Source organism: Etheostoma cragini, chromosome 16 (genome assembly GCF_013103735.1).
Source record: "Etheostoma cragini isolate CJK2018 chromosome 16, CSU_Ecrag_1.0, whole genome shotgun sequence".
Classification (NCBI taxonomy): Eukaryota; Metazoa; Chordata; class Actinopteri; order Perciformes; family Percidae; genus Etheostoma; species Etheostoma cragini.
Genome location: NC_048422.1, coordinates 16,937,389 through 16,961,415, shown reverse-complemented (window position 1 = coordinate 16,961,415; position 24,027 = coordinate 16,937,389). Strand labels below are relative to the sequence as shown.

Sequence of the window (24,027 nt, the reverse complement as noted above, 5' to 3'; positions counted from 1 at the left end):
CGCCAGTATGTGTGCGGTTAATAGAGTGAAAGAGCCAAGCAGCAGTAGGACCAGGGACAATAGCAGGAAGAGACCACAGGGAGGGGGCTGCTGGCCATCATGACCCCATGGATATTGTTCTGCTGCCCACCAACATTTTGAAGGATGGAGGGGAGGAGTGACAGACAAAAATGAGAAGTGGAGGGAGGAGGGATGGAGCCTAATGATAATGGTCAGAAGAGAACAGGGAAAAGGAAACAGCAAATAGGAAGAACCAAAGGGAGACAAGGTAAAGATGATTGGAGAGACGTGCACAAGAAAAACACGTGTGTTTGAGATGAACAGAAACATACAGGAACAGTAAATGTGTGTGAGTAAATACTATGAGTAGAATACAGGCCTACAGACAAACCGACAGCTGAGAGACAGACCGCCCAAAAAGCCCACCCGCCCCCAACGTCCCTTCTCAACTGGAGTCCTGCTCCGCAGCACGTACACTTCCAGGCGGAGGGGCCAACCAGTCTGTGATATCTCAGCTCCAGACTCCTGCTTTGTTCCCCTGCTGGACGGCTTTGTTCACGGACCAGAGACCGGATGTCTCCTAAATGACTAGTCGCTCTCTCCCTCTCTGCTTGGTCTACCCGTAACGTTCTGTTCCTCCTTTGGTGCCCTCCATTTTTAAAGATATCTGGAATTTTGTCACTGACAAATTGGAAACAACACACAATTTAAAATGTATTGTACTTGTATCCTGCTATAACTCAAAATGAAATTACTGAAAAACTGGTTTAGCATAGCACTGTAAAAGGGATGGTTTAACATTTTGTGAAACATGCTTATTTGTTTTTCTTGCCGAGAGTTAAGTGGAGAGTCTGTGAAGTTAATATGATGTTACAGCCAAACTATGGCTAGCTTAGTTTAGCAAAAAGTTGGAAGCAGGGGGAAAAAGCTAGCCTAACTCTATCCCAAGCTTAAAAAAATTCCTTTACCAGCACATTTATAAACACATTATTTCTTGTTGATTTCTCTGTACAAAAACAGCTATTTCTGCCTTTGGACAGAGCCAGGCTGGCACTTTCCCCCTACTTCCAGTCTTTATATTAAGCAAAGCTAACAGGCCACTGGCTGAAGCGTTACATTTAGTTTACACATTACCAAAATGTCAAACTGTTCCTCTAAGACAACATATGCTGCTGACAACACTGCTTTCAGCAATAACCAAGCTGAGGTTGTCCCTCATGGATACTGCCTGGACTCTTGGTAACACCGAGCTGACATGATCTTGGCAGCCAATAAATTACCTCACGGGAAAGAACATCAGGTTAAAACAGTCATACCAGTTGTACAGAAACAGAAGCACCCACTCTATTTCAGATGAGAAAACTCCCACAGGTGAGAGTGTTATGATCAAATAGAAAATGTTATCAAAAGGGGTCAAGAGAGATGTGTGTGCATCACCTTTAACACATACTCCAACAAAAAGCTGTGGATGTGTGGATTAGCAGACGTTTGCTGATATTATTCAGGTACAGCGAGAACACCCACATGTACCCACACACATGAGTTATGGCTGTGACAACACCGAGGTTCATGCTGACATGATCATGTTGATGATGCCAATCACCATGGGAGTGAGACTGAATGCTCTACAGTATGTGTCATGAAGAAGGGAACGGTGAAGGGGATTTAAAAACACCTCCAGGGCAAAGTATTGCTTAAATTTGCCAGTTTAATTCTGTACCTTTGAGAGGGGGAAGACTCGATACATATGTCAAGCTAAAACACAAAACATCTGTGATTTCCAGCTTCTCCAAGCTTAGGATTTTCTGATTTCTCTATATCACTAAAAATAAATATATTTAGTCTAAGATTGTTGGTCAAAGAAAACAATTTGATTATTTCACTTTAGGCTTTAGCAAATCTTACACAATTAGTTTAAAAGGTCCCATTTTTAACGTTATTACGAGTTTCCCCAACCTGCCTATGGTCCCCCAGTGGCTAAAAATGGCAATAAGCTTGGATGGGCTGACCTGGAATCCTGCTCCTTATGAGGTCATAAGGGGCACGGTTGCCTCCCCTTTCGCTGCTTCGCCCGCCCAGAGAATTTGGCTCACCCACGAGAGAGACATCATGGCTTTCCAATGAGCAAACTGGCAGTTGGTCAAGGCCACACATAATAGAAATGTTAAAATTACAACTGGCCTTTATGCAAATTGTGAGGTTAATGTCCGGGACACATTTCATATTTATTAAAAACCTTTTTAACATTAACTGTAAACTCTGACATTATGTACTAAAACACTGTAAAATAATGTATGCCGATTCTAATGAGCTAATGTAGACTGTGATGTTTAAAGGAAATCAAAATGATTCAGGCCTATCAACATTTCTTAATAATTTGTTGGTTTTTTTATCCTGATCCCATAATGTTTTATATGATCATCTTAGATTTTGTACTGTATGTTTATTTCTATGGTACTGGTTTTCTGACTTGTTTACTGCTACTTTATGTTGTCCTATTACTGTATCTTTGTTTTAATTGTTCGTTTTGAGTAAATTATTTTTGGAACATTGTTTTTACAAAGTATTGTATAAATAAACTAATTGGGTATTATTCAATAACCTTTTATATTACGCATTATTGCTGTTTGATGTTACACAGAATCTATGGGATACCTGGCATGAGTCCACAGATCAAATACTGGCTGACCCCTGAATGCTTGAGTAATTACGACCTGACGCTGGACGTGAAGGGAGAGTTATTGTATGTGCAGGTTGACATTCCAGAGAGGCCAGTAAAGGTGCAGCAGAAACCCAGTGCAAGAGGAGGAAGCCCTTTCTCACAGTTACTCATACGCCCACACACACACAAACGAGATGTTTTCCACATCCCAGGGCTATTTGTAAGTCTATTCCGACTCCTGGAAAGGGGAGGTGAATGTTGGCAGGAAGTGTGAAACGTAGATGATGACTTTGGATGACCCAAACCTGCCAAACAGTAACTGAAGGTGGTGACAAAACAAAAGAGACGTGTCGTTTTGCTCGGATGATAAAGTTTATGATTAACAAATATTTTCTCCGGGGGGGGGGGGGGGGGGGGGGGGGGGGGGGGGGGGGGGGGGACTATAAAAATCTACAGTGCAAATGTAAAACGCTTTGCCAACGAGCAAGTGCTGGAAGAAGTACAAATACAACAATGTAAAAATACTCCATTGCTAAGTATAAAAATACTGAAGTATAGACAGCTAAATGTACTTAAAGTATCAACGTTATTTGTAGTGGTTCTGCAGTTAAATGTGCCAGGTGACTGATTTATGATATAATACATTATCAGACCAATCAATGTGTAAGTAGGATTTTACAATAGTAGTCCGTTGAGGTGAAGCTGGTTTTAACTACTTTATATAGAGTAAGGTAGTTAAGGCCAGTGGTCACAGGATAAATTTAAGGGGTCTAGAGATTATAAATGTGGTTGAAAAGAAGAATAACAAAGTTTTGATAAACAAATGTAATTTTCCAATGTTCTTTTGCAAAATATTGGATCATTTAACCTCTTCAGGCCTCAAACATCCTTCTTTAGTTGATTGTATTTATATAATCGAGGTGGTATATTATTTAGAATATTATGTACAATTGTATTCTGTAAAGTAACCAGTAAGTAATGCTGTGAGATAAAGGTTGTATGAAAGCATACAATGGTATTAAAAATTTATAAATTAAATAAAGTACCTCAAATTTGTTCATAAGTACAGTAAATTTACATTGTTGTATTTCACCACTGCTATGAGCTAACAAGAAAGACATGATGGCAGCATGTCATGTTTTAATAGCAACAAACAAAACCCTGGATGCTTAACAAAGGAGAAATCCTCATAGCCACACACAGACACGCACACACTAAATTCCAGAGTTCCAATTCAATAATAATTTTTTCCTATATATCCCCAACACTGCTGCAAAGTGCACCTATAATGAAAATGTTTTATCAATTTCATACTAATACTGGTTAACAACACAAAAAATAACTAACCACTCTACTTCAGTTCAACTGAAGTTGCAGTGAGTGTGGTTTCGGTGTTTTTTGTCATAGTGCGGTTCACTAAAACTACTGGCCCTGGAAGTGGAAAATGGATACTTAAGTTCCCCTCACAGTTGTCTTGGGGGCAATCCCAGACCAAGGAGGGTATTGTCAGTAAATCTAGACATCAGTGGCCTGGCATCACCGCTGCATGACTCTGCCTGGTAGAGCTTTGGGATAAACTTTAAAGATTCCAGGGCATGATTCCCAGCACTGACAGGGGGGTTTAATAGAGACTGTGTGAGAAGGGCTGGAGTCAGAAACAGCTAGGGAATGTGAGGGAGAGAAAACGTGGCAATCACCCCTAGCTCTGTGTCTATGACCTTGCTTTGTCCCACTGCCCACACATATCCGATCTCAAGCTCACCAGACAAATGCAGTTGACCCCATCTTTCTTTTGGCCCTAAATGAATGAACGGAAACAGCAATTTTGGCTCGGCTATACAATAAGAAAACCATTTTGGTAGCGCGACTAGGCCGAAATCTTGGCTGAAACACTATGAGAGGCGAACCGCAGCTCGGCTACAGAAGCCAAGAGGGGAAGGAAAGAGGAAGACACTGTAGCTCAAACTCTATGAAAGATGGAAGACCGTTTGGCTCAGAGAGCAGGGAAGGAAGAGGGGAGGGTGACATCGGCGACCAAGAGTGAACTCTGCCACCCCACTGAATCAACCTTGAAATTGGTATACACAGCTGCTAAATTAATTCTACATATTTTCTTGACTTTTGCTAATGCCAAACACACAGTGGGTAAATTGGGCCAGGGCTCTCCGGGGCTCAGCCCCAGCACATAAGCCTGCTTGTTTTTGTCCTGATGTGCATGCTTGCAGTTAGTCACATCAAATTTGATGAAAGTGATGCTTTTGAAAATACATTTTTGACAACAAATGAAAGATTTTTGAAATGTCATGTCTATTTTTTCTCAGTGGAGATAAGACAAAAACTATTTGAACCCGGCAACAACCAGCGCAGCGCTGCAGACAATTCACCACTGTGGGTCAACAGCATAACGTCTAGTGTCGACGTTGGCAGGATTAACAGATAAAATGGGTGGAAGCCAGTGTTCGGAAGCTCCAACGGCCGCTATGAGCTCATGTCGCTGACCAACCCGTTATACTGGTCCTCACTGTCGCATCTCCTCCAGGGGCATTGCTCCGAGCTGGCCACCAGAGCCACACTCAGCGCCGTGAGAGAGTGTGTGTGTGTGTGTGTGTGTGTGTGTGTGTGTTGGTTGTCCAAGACAACCTTTACTACTACTAGTAGTAGTAAAGCGAGAGAATGAGAGAAGGAGGTTTGTGTACTGTGGACCTGGTCACAGACCTTCTCAGCTGTTGCTACTGCCATATGCTGCCCTGTATCTTCATGTGGCCCATTATGTTTGGCACAGTGTACGGGTCGCTTCTTATTTCATAACAAGGTAATACAATGTATAATAAAGTGATGACTGATTAACCCTTGTGTTGCCCTCCTGGTTCAAAGAGGTTAGCACTTTGTTTTTTTCTGTTTTGGATATTTGACAATTTCATTGCTTTTTCTGACGTTTTTTAAATTGGGTTTTCACTAACACCAACTAACTACCACAAGTTTTACACTGCTTTTTGGAATTCATGGTCAAGAAACTTAATTTATATAGAATTATACCTAAACTTTTGACTAAAAAAAACAGAAATAATGAGGATTAGTGGATGAGTTTAGTCAGGATGCTGATTTGAAAGCGTTTAAATTTTCATCCTTTTTGTGGTAATTTGGTTCAAAAGAAACCCAGATTTCTGATGTAGACATTTTAAGGACAACAGGAGGGTTAACAGTAATGGAAATGCTAAATGCCCTAATACTTGTTGATACTACAATAAAGCAAAGTATAGGCTCTTAACTTTGTAGTTTTGCACTTGTGTAAGACTCAATCTCTCCATTTCTTTGCACAAAAAACTTTCCAGAAAGTGTCATTTAATTGGTTTGATTTTCAAAAGTAAATCCTGGGGAGGCATAGGCTATCACCGGACCCCCCTAGAGAGAGCCCCCCCACCACATACCAAATCCCAATTTAACCCCTGCAGACACATCAGATTAAGAAAAACTTACCTTATAAGGTTACCTCATAAAGAATTTGTGATTTTTTTGTAATAAAGCTTTAATTAAGTTGAACTTAAATGCTGTTGAAGAGGTTTTGAACCCACAGATAAACAGCCACGGCCTCAGAAACAAACCTACTTCACTTTACTGTAGACATTATTGGCTCAATGTGTAAATGTTGTACTTATATTTCACCACCAGGTGTCAGTGTAACATATTGATGCACTTTTTATGTCAGTTACAGCTTACTTCAGCATCTAACCAGCAGGTGTCACCAAATGTTTATTTATAATCAACCATTCTCATTTATAACATAAATGTTAATCTGAACAGACTGATCTAAGACTGATGTATTAATGGCTCTTCAACAGAAAAAATCTAATCAAGAGAGATCTTGGTGAGAGTCTGTGTCTGCTGTTCACTGTGTCACATAAGTTTAGAAATTTAAGCAACATAATGTTGCTGGTGAAGTTCAAAAAATGGTATATTAAGACAATCTAACAGAGTGAGAAAATCTAGGTAAGAGTATTTCGTTTTGCAAAAAAAAACTGACTTACAGAGCGCAGATGGGGTAGAAACTTCTCTATGTCGTTCATGTCTATGCCATCATCTTCCTCAAACGTGTTTTTGTTCATCCTGAAAGAAAGGATGTAACCATCACCAGGGATGATAGGGGGACATAAATGTGCTTAATTAGTGACAGAGGAAAATCCAAATAACATTACAGAGACAATATTGAAGAATCAAGAGCAGGGCAGAACCAGCAGGACCCAACAACTTACCCCTCTCTGTCAATGTGGGGCAGGTGCTTTGGCGTTCCTCTTAAATGTTTCCTGTGGAAATGGCTGAAGTCCAGCTTCTCTGGCTGCAGGTCCCAACCTGCACCTCTACAACCAGGAGACAAAGACAAAGATTGAATGTTAAAGACAGACAGCATCCATGCACGTGTACAAGGAAAGAGCGGAGAGATGTACAAGAGTACAAGCTGCTTCTACATTTTACACAGCAAAGAAGTAAGTCTTAAAGGCCCTGAAAACCTGGTTTCAAATCGGAATCATTTTTTCTATAACATAAACTAATCAAATTTAAAAAAGGGAGGAACAAGACACTGTTAGAAGTTTAACAGTCAGCTAATCGGCATCATCCGGACTGTGCGGGCTCACACGAAACAAGTACAGAAATGTCTTGTGCGCAATAACCCAAACTGATATAACTTTGGATGAAAAGTACATGTTCATGTAGGATCCCATCATTCACTGTAAGAAGCTGAATGCGGAAGTAGGTTTTTGAGGGATTCAAATTTTCTTAATCAGCAATTCAACGCCGACATTCTTATTTGCATTAACCTGACTTTATCTGAACAGGTCGTGAAGTATCTGATCAGCACAAGATAGCTATCTAACATGGAATTTGTTCTCGCTACCGATTTGCTTTCAAATTAGAACCACTGAGTACGCCTTTTTCTTTGCTTCCAGAATCTCCAAAGAAATTGGGCAACTTGCCTTTAAATTTAAAGCGGCATCTGATTGGAACACCTTGCCTGGCCCGCTTAGATCTATTACTTAATTTGCTTTCATTTTTATTATTATTTATTATCTACATTCAACATGCATCCTTATGTGTTGGCACCTGTTTGTGCATATACTGTAAATAGCTGCGCAATTGGGATGTATGCAAACGTATTGTGTATTTACATAAATATTTTATTTTAAGTATTGTTTATGGGGGAGTCAATTGGTGTTGGGAGTAGTTAGGCTTTGTGTGAATGTATTTTGTGTTTTATAACGTTTGCATTTTTTCCTTAAGGAACCCTCCATTCATCTTAAGGGGTTTATCCTTCTAATAAATACTCAGAATTATATTACACACATGCCAGGTCAGGCTTTTTCTGTTAAAAGCTGGTAGGAACCAGGTTAATTTTCAGTTTCATATATTTTTACAAAATGCGATGTTGGATCTAATCTGCTTAAGTTTAGATACTCATTTCAGATAATGTGTTTAAAGATGGTTTTATATGCCCAGAAATAGACTTACAGGAACAGAAGTTGAGTGTAATGCAGTACAAGAGAGACTGTGGGGTTGTGAGTCATTGAGGTGCAACTACATTTAATAGAAGGCTCTATCGATTACTGACCACATGGTGCTACAATAGAGTTTTGTCACCACCAGGTGAGGCTGTCTGACAAGACACTCACTTTATTCAATAAATAAAAATAAAAATAAAAATTATAATGCAGAACTTCAAAGCTTTGAAATATGTATCTTTGCTACTGTTTATTATGATATTTTATTAGATACCATAAGTTCCATTTAGCTGACACCTTTGTACAAAGAGACTTCTTATTTTACCCATTCTGTGCATGAACAGATGGAGCAGTTTGGGATCCAGTGTCTTGCTCAAGGACTCAAGGCTGAGACCAGCAATGGAGTTAAAACTGAAGCTTCAAACAACATTCTCTGTTTTAAGACTAAGCAAAACTTTATATACAATATTGTTGATATTGTTGCTTTCCCACAGCTTTAAGAAAGGCAGAAATGACTCCTAACAAAAGAAACCGCTGTCAGTTTTTCAATCTATCCTACACTACATCTGTCTGCATGGAGGGAGAATTGCTTATATCATCCAGTGCTCCTTCACTGTGTGCTCAGATGTGCCAACGTGGCCCGAACTCAGGTAGCGGAGGCTGCCATGGAAACCAGTTCTCCCACCAGTTATACTGATTTATGCCTAACTCATTTCCTTTTTTCTCCTCCTTTCTAAGTTTCAGGTCTAGCTCTTGTTTGAAAAGTCCTTTAAAAAATATTTCCACACAGATCTCACTTGTAAAGTCAAACAAGAGTTCAAGAATTGAAGTGGTTAGATAAAATATAAAATGTGTCTGTTAGCAGAAACACTAAAACAAAATACTTCTCATCAGCACAAACTCAGTACAGCAGTGTAGCTTAGTTAGTTTGGGATGAAATGACAGAGCCGACTGAGCTTTCTGAATATGATGAGCCCTATGTGTATATATCTATTACTGTCTAAGGGCTTACTGGGAGAAAACAAATCAAGATTTAGGAAACAGCAGACCTCAACTTAAGAAACAGAGCTGTAAGACAAGCAAAGTCTGGTTGAGAGGAAGTCAAAGACAAAGTAAAGCATGAGAGCAAAAAAGGCAAACGCTAATAGTCTCAGTGTGTGTCTAAATCATCTGAGCCTCCAGAAACTAAGGCTGGAATCCAGACCCAGTAGGCAGTAAAACAGCGAGGTACCTACCCGCGTGAGTCCATTGTGTTGGCAGCCCATATGTCTGTCCCCAGGATGTCAAAGGAGCCCATGTTCCCATTCTGTACCAACACGACACAAGGAAAATATTTTCAGGATGACTACAAAACACGTTTTTGCCAAACTATCACAGACCAAGCTCACTTAGCTTGTCTAAAATGAGATTTACTTTGTGAATAATTAATTGTCAAATAACCTTTTTTGGGGTTACTGAAATAAGTCACATATTTCCATTAATTGTAGCTTCATAGTGTGTTCTGTTCCTAGAGTTAACAAAGGAGCAATCTAACATGTTGTACCCTGCCTGTAATTCAGTAGCAGTTAGGTTGGCGGAGGGATATGATGATGAGATGATGAAGCACGTTTTGTTAGTATTGAGCTGTTCTATGCTGGAAGAAGTGCCAATAAAAAGTGGACCAAGTTACACAGTCAAAGCTGTCTCCGTGCTCTTACACTTTCCACGCCCTGAAAGTACTTGTATGTAATAACAACAAGTTAGTAGTTAACGCTAACAATCACTAGCGTTGCACTTGTAATTAACATTTATAAACTGGTACATAATTTTTTTAATTAAAAATAAATATGATTATTTAGAAGGCTCTAACCCCATCGCTTGTAGTATTTATTTAGAAAGAAATTAATATATGTATGGTATCTATGCACTTAAAGTTGTCCTTCAGTGTATTTATTGTGTATCCCACAAACTTGGTACCGCACTCCCAGAAAGTTAGAGAACTTAAAAAGGAATGATCAAATTTGAGGGAGAGCTATCTTAACTTTAAGTCCCCAGTATGGCTCAGTCCTAAAAATGTTGGATCCTACACTTCCTATGATGTAACTCAATAGTGTTTGTCATTAGACAATCCTTGCCTGCCCATGACGTTCAAACTCCACATACCCAGTTTGTAACACTTAGGAACACTGGAATGTGGTGGCACTAAAACAGCAGACAAACACACACACTGTACCTTGGCAGGGCCTGTGAACTGGTTGTTTCTGCCTCTGCTGCCGGAGCGTGAGCCAGATCCTGGTCTAGACCCTGAACTGGGCCGGGAACCTGTACTGCCGTTACTGCTCTGTTCCCACTCGTCCTGTGGAGTTGAGAAAGCGAATGACATTTGAAAAGGTATTCTGTTTTATTCAAAATGATTTGTATTTCCTTTTCTGTCAAAGTTAACCGCAACAGTTTGATCTTTGAGCAAACTGAATTAAAGTCCATAGCAGCTGGGCAGAGGTATGTGTCCATATACAGAAATGTAAATTAATTGTGCATTGTCCTTACATACAAATGAAATTAACTGGTTGGTTTTTGTCACTTGAGGTCAGTGTGCCCTTTCACCTGCTTATACTCTTACCTGTATTGTATTATAGTGCTTAACAAAACATTCAAAACAGTGCAGCACTGTGCTTGTGGAGCTGAGATAACAGCTCCTATTTCTGTTACCACATGTTTATTTCTGTTATTGCTGAATTGATTCTGATTGTTGTTGGTTGTTTTTTGAGTTTTGTTATATTCTGCGAGGGAGAATATACCACAAGGGCCTCAAAACTCTAGTTTAGTTGCCAATTCTTGGACATTTTACCAGAAGCTAAATGGGAAAAATCAACTCCTTATTCATGCTGCACTAAAAAAACTGTGACAGGAACTTGATGTATCGATATGCTGTCGATTAACTTCTAGTCCCTCTTTTTAAACCCCTATCACTCTGTTCTCTTTGAAATTCTCACCCGTTTTGCTGCAACACTCACTTCCTGGTGAATGACACCAATGAATCTCTGGTGAGCAATAATACTCTAAACCACTTAATTCATTTAGAATTATTAAATCATTGGCTCTAGCCTCACAGTATCTCATGTTAGTCATTAAGAGCATACTTTGCGGTAACCACAAGCAAGCAAAAGAGTTGTGGGCCGCTTACGGCTTGTGCTAGTCTCCTCTAATTATTCACTTGAGCAGCTGACAGAGAGGGAAAGACTAACTGCAAAATATATATAGGAGCACAGCAGGAGACAACATCAACACGGAAGTGGCCGTAGAATTAGAGCTGAAGTGGAGTGTCAACACACGTTAATGCTGTTAAGTCACCTCTAATATTCTAAAATAGTGTGTATGTATATTTTGCACACGTTTATGGGAGAAAACAAGGCCTACTCTCATGGTTTCTTCAGACTAACAACATGAATTCTAATTCCAATATACATTTTTTTTTATATAGTTGGAAATGGTTTTCACACTCAGATGGCAATAAATAATGGGCACGCACGCACACGCACACACACACACACACACACACACACACAAACACACAAACACTTACTAGCTTGGTTGAGCCTCTCCCCCGTGAAGACGTCCAGCTGCCATCTTTCTTGTTGTTACAGTCATCTGTCCACTGGTGGAGAGAAATGGTGGGGAGAAGGTACTATCATTTCTGAAAGGGGTGTTTGTTGTAAAGTAAAGGTAACAAACAGTGTTTTTTGTCTCCATCTACATTAATCACAACAGTAGAGGCAGCTGTTGTGATGCAGGCTGTCCAACACCAGCACGTTTTGGAAGACCCAAACCAGAGACACTACGACAAACAACCACTACTGCTAACAGATACGAGACTAATGACAGAATGTCATCCATTCATGTAATAAGGTTCTGACCTGTGGCACCTTGCCACCATTGTCCAAGTCCAAGTCTCCATCTGCCTTGTCTCCCAGAAGCCCCTGCACCTGGTACTCCAGCACATAGCTGTCAATGAAACGCTCCAGCTCTTCAATCTCTTGTGAGCGTGTGCTTCCAGCCTCAGACGATGCAGACGCCACTGAAGAATTCTCCATGACAACCAGCGCTGTGACGGTTGGAAGGGGAGGAGGGGAAGGGAAGGAGGAAAGTGACCTGTGGATGGAGGAAGAGAAAGATACAGAAAGAGGAGTAAGCTAAAAACTCAACAAGAAGATTCCATGTTGTGTGGCTAATAATCAATCTATTTATCTATCAATCAATCTATCTATCACATACGTCCTGGGATTAGAAGGCTGGCTTGTGTGTATAATAAGACCAGCATCAAAACGACAACAGGAATATCAACAACATGCTGAGTATACTGCCAATACAGCTGAAGAAAATGATACATTTCTGGATTGACAACAGTTTATTGGTAACTATTAACTATTGGTGCAAAAACAACATTCTCCAGTTCCAGCTTCTGAAATTTGATGATTTTATACTTTTGTTTACCATATACGAGAGTAAACTGAATGTCTTCGGGTTTTTAGACTGCTGGCTGAATAAAAAAAGATATCCTTCAGCTGTAAGAAAATATGACAGGAATATTTCAAAATGAGAATAAGCATCAAGTAGTAGCAGCAATAACGATTTGCATTTCTCGCACCTTGAGTCCCCTCAACTTCCCAACACTCAAAGAAGGCAAATAACCTCACCCCTGTCAATACACATCTACATGTATGCACTCCTTGTTTCCACAGTGTTCAACAGCAAGACTGCCCTAGTGTGGACACTACAGCAGCCCCACGTTGCTGTTTCAATCAGATTGCATTAAATCCACCTTTTGAAAAACCTTCTAATTCATCCCTGGTAATTTCTTTGTCCAAACTCTCTCTTGCAGCAGCATTCATTCACCTCTCCATGTCCATTTACCTCTTTGTTTTTCCCCCTCTTCCTTGCTGTCTGTCTTCTGTCAGTGCACAGCTTTCTGCCTGGCTGTCTATTGCTACTAAGCTCCTTTACATCATGGCTTGATCACCAGCCATGCAAATAGGATTTATTTCCATGGGCCACGCAGAATGGTAACTGCTGAGCCCTGGGGGCTCACTGGGGAAACCTGTGCATTTGCAGTGACCAGTCAGTCACACAAAGTTTAAACCTATTGTTTTGGTTCTGGGCTACGGGGCTATCTAATTCCATTAGGAGTGCTTTATCTTAAAGACTCTTTGGTCTATTAAACATCACATCTCAACTCACCTACTGCTGCACTGTGTAGTAATTGATCAAACAACAACCACAGTAAAGACTTAGATTACACCGACTATTTCAACATACAAGACAAGAATTTCTCTTTTTTCCTCTATTTCTGAGTTGACAAGTATTACCAAGAGGGAAATGGCCAATTAGAGGATCAGACCTCAGGGCCAACCACAGGACAGCACCCCTGTTGAGCAAGAGACTGGAACCGGAACCTGACCCTCTTGCTTACGGATGGCGAGTCTCTGTGCACGTCACTACCTGCTGCTTTTGTTTTTGTACGTTTAGGACTAATGCTTTAATCTCTGCATACTATGTAGCAGTCTCAACATGTCCTAATCTGACCTACTGTAGTACGAGTAGTATATTGCTCACATGTCAGTAGTGTAATCCATCTGTACATTGATACTTTAATTAGCCTGGTGATTTTTTACAAACATTAGTTTATGTGCGTGACGTTGAACAGTGATGGCAGTTGGCTATGAGACACTCATCGCGATCGGGAGATCAACTTGTGTCTTCTGCCAAATCTGCTAACCTGGGCTAGCTGTCCAGCTGGCCGGTTAAGTTTTCAAATGTAAACATCTCATGACTACATGTCCCTCATCCCGGAAGGGGACTCACCAGTCACCCGTTAAGGTTTTCAAATGTAAACATCAGAGTTAACACAAAAAGTGAAAAAGTGAAGCTGGTCATCAGTTACAACCTATGGCTACAGTCCCGACTACTTAGACTAGCAAGACCATCTCTACATTCATTTCCATCTCTACATCGGAGGGGGCACCTAGGCAAGTATGGAGGAATTGAACACTGAATGTGACTCCTCTGCTGGGCATCCTGCTAGCCGGTGTGCAGGTGTCGGACAGCATGCTGGATGACCTCTGTGCCTTAGTCAGTTCCCAGCAGGATGTTGAGTTGAGTCTTCATGGATGTTTGAGTTGAAATTGATTGATTTGCAGCCAGAAGGCTAAAGAGGCATCAGCGCTGGGACCAGCTGCCTTGCAGACATTTCTTACCCTCAGGAAATTACAACAGCTTACATCACATTTAATGCATAACCCTCATGGGCTACTGTAGATGCGTTTGCACATGCTGTACATGTATAGGCACACACAGACAAGTGTAAGCACTTACATTTGCACTACTTACTTATTCCTACTGTTGCCTCATATAAATGTATATATTGCCCAGACGTACTTTACAAAAATCTAAATTGCATTTCAATGTTCATGGTGCTTTGAGAGCATTAGAAAAGTGGTTGTGTCCTATTCCTGCTACACCATGCACTGTACCAAAAACCATCTAATTATGTAAAAACAAAAAGCCATGTTCAGATCATGCCACTCGCGTTGGTCTAGCCTGACTATCAGACTGAATTGCCCTGTCATTTTACTTCATTCATTACTTCATTAATTTGACTTGCTTGGGTGTAGATAATAGTAATCTCATATCTGAGGCTGCAGTTAGTGGTGGCGTTGTTTTGAATTTTGATTTTAATAATTTGTCCACACCAAACTATATATATATATGAGGTAAGGTTGTAGGGGCAGTGGCCTTGTGTTTTTATCTCTGTTCATAATTGTTCTGTTCTGATGTAAATATAGCAGAGCTTCATAACTACTACACAGTTTAAATGAACAGAGAAGCATTCAGTAATTGTAGTATGGGTGTTTGAAACACTAGGTTCGATGCATTTTGGTAGTGGTTGCAGCTCAGTCAGATGTCCTACTCTCGTCCTTGACATGTAGTATAGAATTACTGCCCGAAGGGAAGCAGCTGCCAATAGCTATTGACCTATCTGTTATCACAACTCATCGAGTTCTCCTTTTTGTAGCTATGATTTATTTGTATTTCTGCATCTGTGTGATTATTCTCATAGTAGTTTATGTGCTTATTACTGTACAGCAAGACCAACAAATCACAAGGCCTGTAACATAATATTCCTAAGGTGGCACAAATGTGCTGATTTGAGAATCAACAACAAAAACTACGCTCATCCCTCGAGTGCAAGAGAGAGGCAGAGGTTGTGGTTGTGACTAATGCAAAGGTTTACTCTCACCCATGCATAGAAATGACTGCTGTAATAAGAATACATGAGAAAAACAAACATAGATAGATAGCTGGCTGGTGGACTTCTGATCTTTCACTGAACAGAGAAACTGGCTCTGCAAGGTCAGGAGTACAAATAGCATCGCAAGGCATCTCATATACACAAGACTTTAAGACAAAGCAATGATATGGGCTCTCACATTACAAAAGGCTCCGAAGCAAATGATGATGGGAAGCATAAGCATTCATAAAAACGGTTAGAATTTTAATTTAGCTGTAGTCCCAAATTAATTCTGAGCTCAGCCCTCCACACTCACATATAGAATGAAAAAAAATATGAGTTTTTTTAACAAGGAAGAAGAGTGTGTGGGGGCAGAAAAGGACATTCCTGGTTCTGCAGCCTCAATTTTGAATTCTTTTTTTTTTTAACTGCCCCATCGTGAGTCTAACAAAAACTATAGAAGTGCAATGCTAAATCGCTGACGTTCATCAATTAATTGTTTTGGCAATTAAATGTCAGAGAATAGATAAAAGCCAATCAAAATATCCCATTGCCCAATTCCTTGTTTAGTCCAATCATCAGTCCAAAACCCCAAAATATTTAGTGCTGACCAAGAAAGAGAGTCGGTCATGATGGTTGAATTTGCGGTAGCAGTTTGTTGCAGTGGGCATTGATTGATTGCACTGAGTAAAACTGTTCTTGTAGGTTGTAGCATTGGCCTGTCTGTACTCTGTAGTCCCACGCTCCTTCCCTTCTCAAACAACATCTTTCAGTCCCACATATCCTGACTTTCCCCTGCTCCTTCCTGTCTCCGCCCTTTGCTCACTCTTCCTCAATTCTACCAGCTGTTCCAACAAACTGCCTCCTACATTTTTAGCTTCATTGTTGTGCTCCTATGGCTAAAAGAACTGGCATCTCAGTATCCAACACACTTAAGGTTTACTTCTATTCTTCTTAAGTTTCTTGTTCAGGCAACACCATCTCATCTTCTCCATGCTTCTTAAATCAAGTAGTAAAACCTTAGATACGTTGTAGTAAGTTGCACACAGTCTTATTAAACTATAGCAGCCATAATGACCACACAATTGAGTCATCAACTCTCAATAACGGTTTCAACAAAGACTAAACATTATAAACTTCCTGATAGGACTGGGCAATATATCAATATTATATCGATATCGTGATATGAGACAAGATATCGTCTTATATTTTGGATATAGTATTATGACTTAAGTGGTGTCTCTTCCTGGATTTACAAGCTACATTTCAGTAAAATTGTCATATTGTGTCAACAAAACCAGACGGTTCAAGCTGTTCTAATATTTGCCTTCATCCACACTCATTAAATCCACATTACTGATGATTATATATCAAAATTCTAACTGTAAAATTATTTTGTGAAAGCCCCAATTGTCAAACCTACAATATCAACATTGGCATTGGGTCAAAAATATTGTGATATTTGACTTTCTCTGAGTTGCCTAACCCTATTTCATGACAGGATTTATTACAAGGCAGTTACATTAGTTTTTGATCTGTATACTTCAGAAACTGGCAGCTGTGTGTATTTGAGCTGCTGAACTATTCAGAGATGTGAGCAGGGATTCAGAGGTCAGAAAACCGGGCAAAGGAAATACTGAGAAAGCAATGGAGTCAAAAGAATGGTGGAATAAAACTAGGATACAGTACCTGTCACAGCCAGTGACACTACCGGCCACCAGCAAAGAAAGATCCAGACAGTAAAATGCAAAGCAGCATGTATAACAGTAAAAGCAAGCTGAAGACTGCTCATAGCCCAACACCATCCAAACTGTTACTGAATTGGCCAGACAGACACAGCATGGCACTGGACAGCACACTGCTTCTTTGTTTGAGAGGAAAAGACAAATGCCAAACTTGATAGGAATAAATCACCAAACAGCCAATCGTTTTTTACGATTACATACAAAACCATTGTGATCATGATATATTGTGCAATGTCCCTGCCTGCTCAACTGATCTTGTCTGATACATGCATGTAAAAGGGAAAAACATACTTTTAAAAGATGAAGTTATCTTTACTTTTAAACTAAACCGTGTACTTCAGAAGGCATGGTAATGAGGTGAACTTAAACATTCCCAGGACCAATGAAAGAGAGATGTTGAAAACATCACCAAGTGGTACAGCAATGACCAGCACTTTTCTTGGACTTTACTTATTATTGGCTTTATGCTTGATAAAAGGATATGCTTCCCTCTTTCTCTTCTAGTGTTTCTTAGTGGATTTTGTGTCACTGAAACAAGCACAACCTTAATTGGGATCGCACTTATTTCTCAAAATGGACCGATTACAGTATAATATCAGAAGAATATTTCCTAATTTATAACTTATCCGCATGAAACTGCAACATAAAGCATTACAACTATGTAAACAATTATCCCTAAGGGGTCCACTGTAGTCTCCTAACAAATCATACTGGTTGTATGATCACAGCATTGTAAAACAAGCACTGAGCTACCAGTGAATTGCAGCCTTTGATATGGTTACACAACAACCAAATAGTAAGAACCGTAATCCACACAATCCAAACAGAGAAGGACATGAGACCCAGTCTCCCCAGTGGCAGTCAAAGTCAATGTTCTCACCACATGCAGCGAGAGCTGCTAATTCGCCTAATCTGGTCTACTACCAACTGTCCGTCTCAACAAACTCACACTTTGATTTAAATATAATTTTGCATTGCCTATTTTTGAGAGGTAAGATGGAAAACAAAAGATTTTGCTGCACAATTGTGATCATTTGCAAAAAGTGAGAGAGAAAAGAGCTGCTGTGACTTTGTTTATATAATGTACACTACAGTGGCTCTAAAAGGTCTACACCCCCCTGTTAAAATGCCAGGTTTTTGTGATGTAAAAAAATTTGACAAAGATAAATCATGTCAGAACCTTTAATGTGACTTATAACCTGAACAATTCAATTGAAAAAAAAATTTCAATTGAATTTGAAATAAAAAATAAAAACATTCAATAACCTGGTTGCACCCTTAAACTAATACTTTGTTGAAGCACCATTTCATTTTATTACAGCACTCAGTCTTTTTGGGTAGGAGTCTATTAGCATGGCACATGGGGCGGCTGTGGCTCAGTGGTAGAGCGGTTGCCTGCCAATCGGAAGGTTGGTGGTTCGATCCCCGCCCCTGCAGTCATTGTCGAGGTGTCCCTGCTGCGCATCGGAGTGTGAATGTGTGTGGATGTTTATCTGATGAGCAGGTGGCACCTTGTATGGCAGCCCCGGCCACAGTGTATGAATGTGTGTGAATGGTGAATGTTCCCTGTAGATGTAAAAGCGCTTTGAGCAGTTGTTAAGACTGGAAAAGCGCTATATAAATACAAATACAGCACATTTATATTTACATCTTGATGTGGCAATATTTGCCCACTCTTCTTTGCAAAAGCGCTCCAAATCTGTTATATTGCAAGGACATCTCCCGTGCACAGCCCTCTTAAAAGAAGAATTCTGGTTGATTTGGATGTGTGCTTTCGGTTGGCTGAAAGGTGAACATCCTCTTCATTTTCAGCTTTTTAACGGAAGCCACAAGATCTTGTGCCAAAACTGCCTGGTATTTGGAACTGTTAATAATTCCCTCCAGCCTGACTAAGGCCCCAGTTTCAGCTGAAGAAAAACAGCCCCAAAGCATGATGCTGCCACCACCATGCTTCCCTATGGGTATGGTGTTCTTTGGGGGATGTGCAGTGTTTTTTTGCGCACAACTTATCTTTCGGAATTATGGCCAAAAAGTTCAACCTTGGTTTCATCAGAACACATTTTCCCAACATGCTTTTGGGAGACTTGATGTTCGTTTTTTGCAAACTTCAGCTGGGCTTGGATGTTTTACATTGTAAGAAAAGGCTTCGGTCTTGCCACCCTACCCCAAAGCCCATTTGTATGAAGAATACGGGAGATTGTTGTCACATGTAGCACACAGCCAGTACTTGCTGTACTAGCCAGTAATGTCTCTGTTGTGCCTAATTTTCTCCACTTGATTCACTGTGTTCCATGGTATATTTAATGCTTTGGAAATTACTTTGTACCCTTCTCCAGACTGATATCTTTCAACAATGAGATCCCTCTGATGGTTTGGGAGCTCTCTGCGGACAAGGACTTTTGCTCTGAGATGCAACTAAGAAAATGTCAGGAAAATCCTACTGGAACAGTTGAACTTTATTTGTAATTAATCAGAGTCACTTTAAATGATGGCAGGTGTGTAATGACTTCTATTTAACATGAGTTTGAATGTGATTGGTTAATTCTGAACACAGCCACATCCCCAGTTATAAGAGGGTGTGCACATTTTGGTTTTTATTTTTTAACCTTCACATTAAAAGTGGAAAAGGTTCTGACATGATTTGTCTTTGTCTAATTTTTGGTACATCACAAAAACTTTTATTTTTAACAGCGGTATTTAGACTTTTTATATCCACTGTATGTGTAAATATGGATGCATTAAAGTTGGCTGTATGAAAAATGAAAAGCCACTGAGGAAAAAAGAACCTTTCCAAAGTTTTATTTAAATGTGTGACTGTGGACTACTCCTCTTTCACAATACCAGCCTTTTTAGCACAGCTTAAAGAGTAGGCGGTACACATATAAAACTCAGCTACTAGAGCAATACTATTCACTGTAACAAGCTGCTGTGAGTAAATGTGTTTACTCATATAGTTTGAGCTGATTGACCTGAATCTAGAAGAAGAAACCAGTAGAAGATAGCCAGCACATGCCACAGAGGGAGGTCCGAGGGTACGCTTGTGTTCACCTAAAACAATAGCCCCATTGTCCCCCTTTGCCCTGGTAATGACCTAATGGGAGAGCATTAGGGATGTGCAGTGCTGTGGGACTGTAGGCCAACAATGCTATTCTGTCTGGATCCACACACACAAATACAGAGGCCTGGCAAACAACTGAGGGTGTGTAATTCAGCTCACCGGCTTGACAACATGTATGGAGTGTAGGTAGAAGTTCGGAGGCCTCAAATCTGAACGACAACAAAAGCAAAAAGAGAGGCAACAAAGGTTAGTCGGCAACAGAGCTGTAGCCATTATTGGTCAGCGTTAAACACGAGATGATGACAAAACCAGCAACTCTGAGAACAAAAAGGTCAGCCATAGAAATACTTTGACAATAGTTACGTTTCTAAAAAATAGAGGCTATGTCATTTGCTAGAGAACTACTCTTCATTCCTGCATTAAGCTAAAGGCCTTCTGCTCTTATCTTTAAGCCACCACATGATATCTTACTGTATGTTTCCCCTTAATCATGACCAACTAGATCTCCCTCTCTTCATTGTCTTTGCCCACTCACTCACCCATGCATTTCAAGGAATGTAATAAGCCGCAGTTCCCACTGAATTGAGGCCACATTTGAGCTACGCAGGCTGAGTCAGGATAATCCAGTTTACCGCAGGTTACTCTTACTCTCTCCGTAACATGCAGCTGTGTGCGTGCTACTCCTCCACATATTTTAAAACACTGACATTTCTTAGCATTAGCTTTAACATGAGGCATACAGGTGCATGCTGCTGCTCACATGAACCCTTGGCATCGTTATGTGTTACTTTTACTTTGTCGTTTTCCTTTACTGACACGGTTTGACCTGTGAGGGCAGAGTTCACCACCTCGATCACTCACCACATCACCGCTGTAAGTGCTGGGACTGCATATCATTGGGCTGATGACACTGCACTGACTGCTTAGATGGTCTAAATGAAGCTGTAATTCAGGCCAATTTTAAAGGATCCCTATTATATAGCATTATCACGTTCATATTTGTATTTGGGGTTTCTACTAGAACATGTTTACATGCTTTTATGTTCAAAAAACACTTAATTTGTTTCACCCTCTGTCTGAGGCGCTCTGAGCTTCTTTATCTTTGATATATCTATTATATCAAAGATGACAAAAAATAAAGAAAAGCATAATAGTTCACCTTTAAACATCAACAATACCAATAATAAATACATTTATTTTTTCCATTAATGTGACAGCACAATCAAAGGCTTTGTATTTCAATGCTCAATAGTACACTATAAACTCTCAAGAGCAGGCTAAACTGGACCGGTGTGATTTAATATCCTAATCATTTCTTAAAAAATTAAAAGGCTATATGATACGGGAAGAACATAGCTATGGTTCAATCACCTAAGACAACAGAATATTGTTATATTAAATGGGAAAAAGAGGACCCTAATTAAAATGTGACTTCAATTTCCCATGCCATTTCTGCCACCATTGCGAAATTAGAATAAAAATGTTTAATTATGATCAATTCACTAAATCACACATAGATAAGTTATATCCATATATACATACATATGCACACATACAGCAGGCCTATATTCATGCCCTGGCAGTATTTTAAGTCACAAATGTCAGTCTCCTTATTGGAACTTTGGTAAAGTATGTCCTGGCCTATGTAAGCTCTAAATAGGGCTATGATTACATTCTATGTAATGATATTCAGTTCATAAAATATATTTTAAACCATCAACACGTGACGGTACCCTGGTCACAAAAGGTAGAAGAAAAAACTTGACAAATGACAGTCTGGACTGGGTAGACTTTGACTGACAGCGCTAAGCCAAGTCAAATATCTCGACAATGACTACAGCAACCGGGTGAACCGGACATAAAACTTGGAAGACTTATTTACTAGCATATACTTCTAGCTTAGGCACCACTGTAACGTGGGCAACTTATGCATGATTGGATACATTTAATTAGCAATTCCATAATCCATTCTCTACTGAAAAAACTGTTTAAGATACATTTTAGCATCAAAGTGTGTCGAACCCTGTCACATTCAAGTCAGTAAGGTCTCCGTTGTTCAACTTGTGGAAACACGCAAACATTCATTTATCTCACTAAAGTCACTCTTAGCCAGTCTCTGAACAGCAGGAATCTCAGGAATGAAGTATGCATGTAACTGTCAGGAATCCTATTGGATAGACCTCTAAGTTTCAGTTACAACATATGAGTATGACAACTATTTGTATTTATTGTTAGGTAGCAAAAACAACATACAGACACAACATATATACATAGATCAGGTTTTTCCCATCCGGTTCATTTAAATTGAACAGTATGCAAATCAACTACGTAAAGTAAACATAGGTTTGTATCTAACTGCTTCAGTTTTCACAAGAAATGCCAGATCCTACGTTACGTATAAGTTCAAGGTGTCAGTGATTTCCCTGTGTCCTGCCACAGTCCAGCAGCAGCTGATATCCACTCTTTGTTGTTAGAGTCAACAGCTGAGACAGGCTGCTGATCTGCAGCACGCTCAGCTCCTTTGCAGGACACACTGACATCTAGCTAACATTTTGAATTGACAATCATATCCTGCTGTAAGTCTAACGTCACTGAAACCAAACTGATTATGAAGGTGATCTTAACAACTGACCATAACGATTGCATCATTACATTACCTACAGTTTTTCTTCTATTTTGCACTCTTTTAACCACGCCCATGCTTGGTGAGATGCTAGCACTGTTTGTACCGTTAGCTAAGTGCTGTACTTTAAAAGGACGTTTTTGACAACGTTATCCAACTCACTGCACCGTAATGTCCCTGTCCAAGTAACAGACACATCTGGAAGCGCCTCCACACACTGGCGTGTCCGCCCGCGTATCACCGGTAACAATGGTGACGCAAGCTTTGCAGCTAGCTAACCAGCCGGGGCTAACGTTAGTTAGCTAGCTATTAAGTACACTAGTAAACAACAGGCCACACGTTGCGAATTTAAACCACCCTCAGCCAACTGAGCTAACTAGCTATAGCAACAGGTCTGCCAGTGTAGGCCAAAGCACAACCATGTCAATCACAGCGACAACTCGAATCCAGCGCATCTTTTAAAACTGTTACCTAGCTATTTAACTAGTATAGTACTCCGACCCATAGACCCCTTCACCCGGCTTAAGATGAGATAAATCCTCACCCGAAGAGAGATTTTGACTCCTGGTGAACCCGGGATCACCTCCTGAGATCAAATCCGCCGTGTCATGGGTGTGTTTTACCACAAAGAAAAGTGGGGATGAGGATTAGCGATCTACTGGTAGCTAGGTTAGATCTCCGACGTCTGAGGAAAAAGGGAATGCAGGAATGTGACGCTCAGTCCGGTTTGCTGGAAGCGTTGACACGTGCACTCAAGAGTGAAGCATTGTGGGAAAAGGAGTTCAGTATTAAGTATTGCTTGATAAGAAATACCTGATAAATAACATGTCATACTACCACCTCCCTACCTGCCTGGCAGACAGGTGATACAATATGATCAGAACATTATTAATCCACCTTTTTATTTAGAAAAAAAGGACTACACCCGTTAAACCTCACATACAATTGTGATGAAAATTCCAGATGTGGATTATGGGGTGTTACAGTTTATTTCCATTTTATGCTACTTTACTTGTACAATACAAGTAATATTTGGATGTGAAATGTAGAAAGTAGTTGCACTCCACTACTACTATTACCCAGGCAAATAGTGTACTTTTTTTCCACTACATATATTTGGTAACTTAAATATTCAGTTACTTTGTACCTTCAGATTATTAATACAAAATAACAGTATATATAT

At 40.0% G+C, this 24,027-nt stretch overlaps 1 protein-coding gene across 7 annotated transcripts in view; it reads right to left on the bottom strand.

Annotated features, from left to right (window-relative positions):
- Nucleotides 1-23,602, bottom strand: part of ctif (CBP80/20-dependent translation initiation factor) — a 50,398-nt gene extending 26,796 nt beyond the window's left edge. For 2 of the 7 annotated variants that reach the window (XM_034895717.1, XM_034895722.1), the window contains exons 1-8: nucleotides 23,389-23,589; nucleotides 20,381-20,430; nucleotides 12,048-12,282; nucleotides 11,717-11,788; nucleotides 10,367-10,489; nucleotides 9,390-9,460; nucleotides 6,913-7,017; nucleotides 6,688-6,766 (exon numbers count right to left, since the gene is read on the bottom strand). In XM_034895717.1, coding sequence (XP_034751608.1) covers nucleotides 6,688-6,766; nucleotides 6,913-7,017; nucleotides 9,390-9,460; nucleotides 10,367-10,489; nucleotides 11,717-11,788; nucleotides 12,048-12,282; nucleotides 20,381-20,394 — 699 coding nt within the window. In that variant the 5' untranslated portion in view covers nucleotides 20,395-20,430; nucleotides 23,389-23,589. Of the gene's footprint in view, nucleotides 1-6,687; nucleotides 6,767-6,912; nucleotides 7,018-9,389; nucleotides 9,461-10,366; nucleotides 10,490-11,716; nucleotides 11,789-12,047; nucleotides 12,283-13,044; nucleotides 13,066-20,380; nucleotides 20,431-23,388 lie in introns of those variants that run through there. The other 5 variants (XM_034895718.1, XM_034895723.1, XM_034895721.1 and 2 more) reach the window with 4 other exon arrangements.
- Between the last annotated feature and the right edge of the window lie 425 nt (nucleotides 23,603-24,027).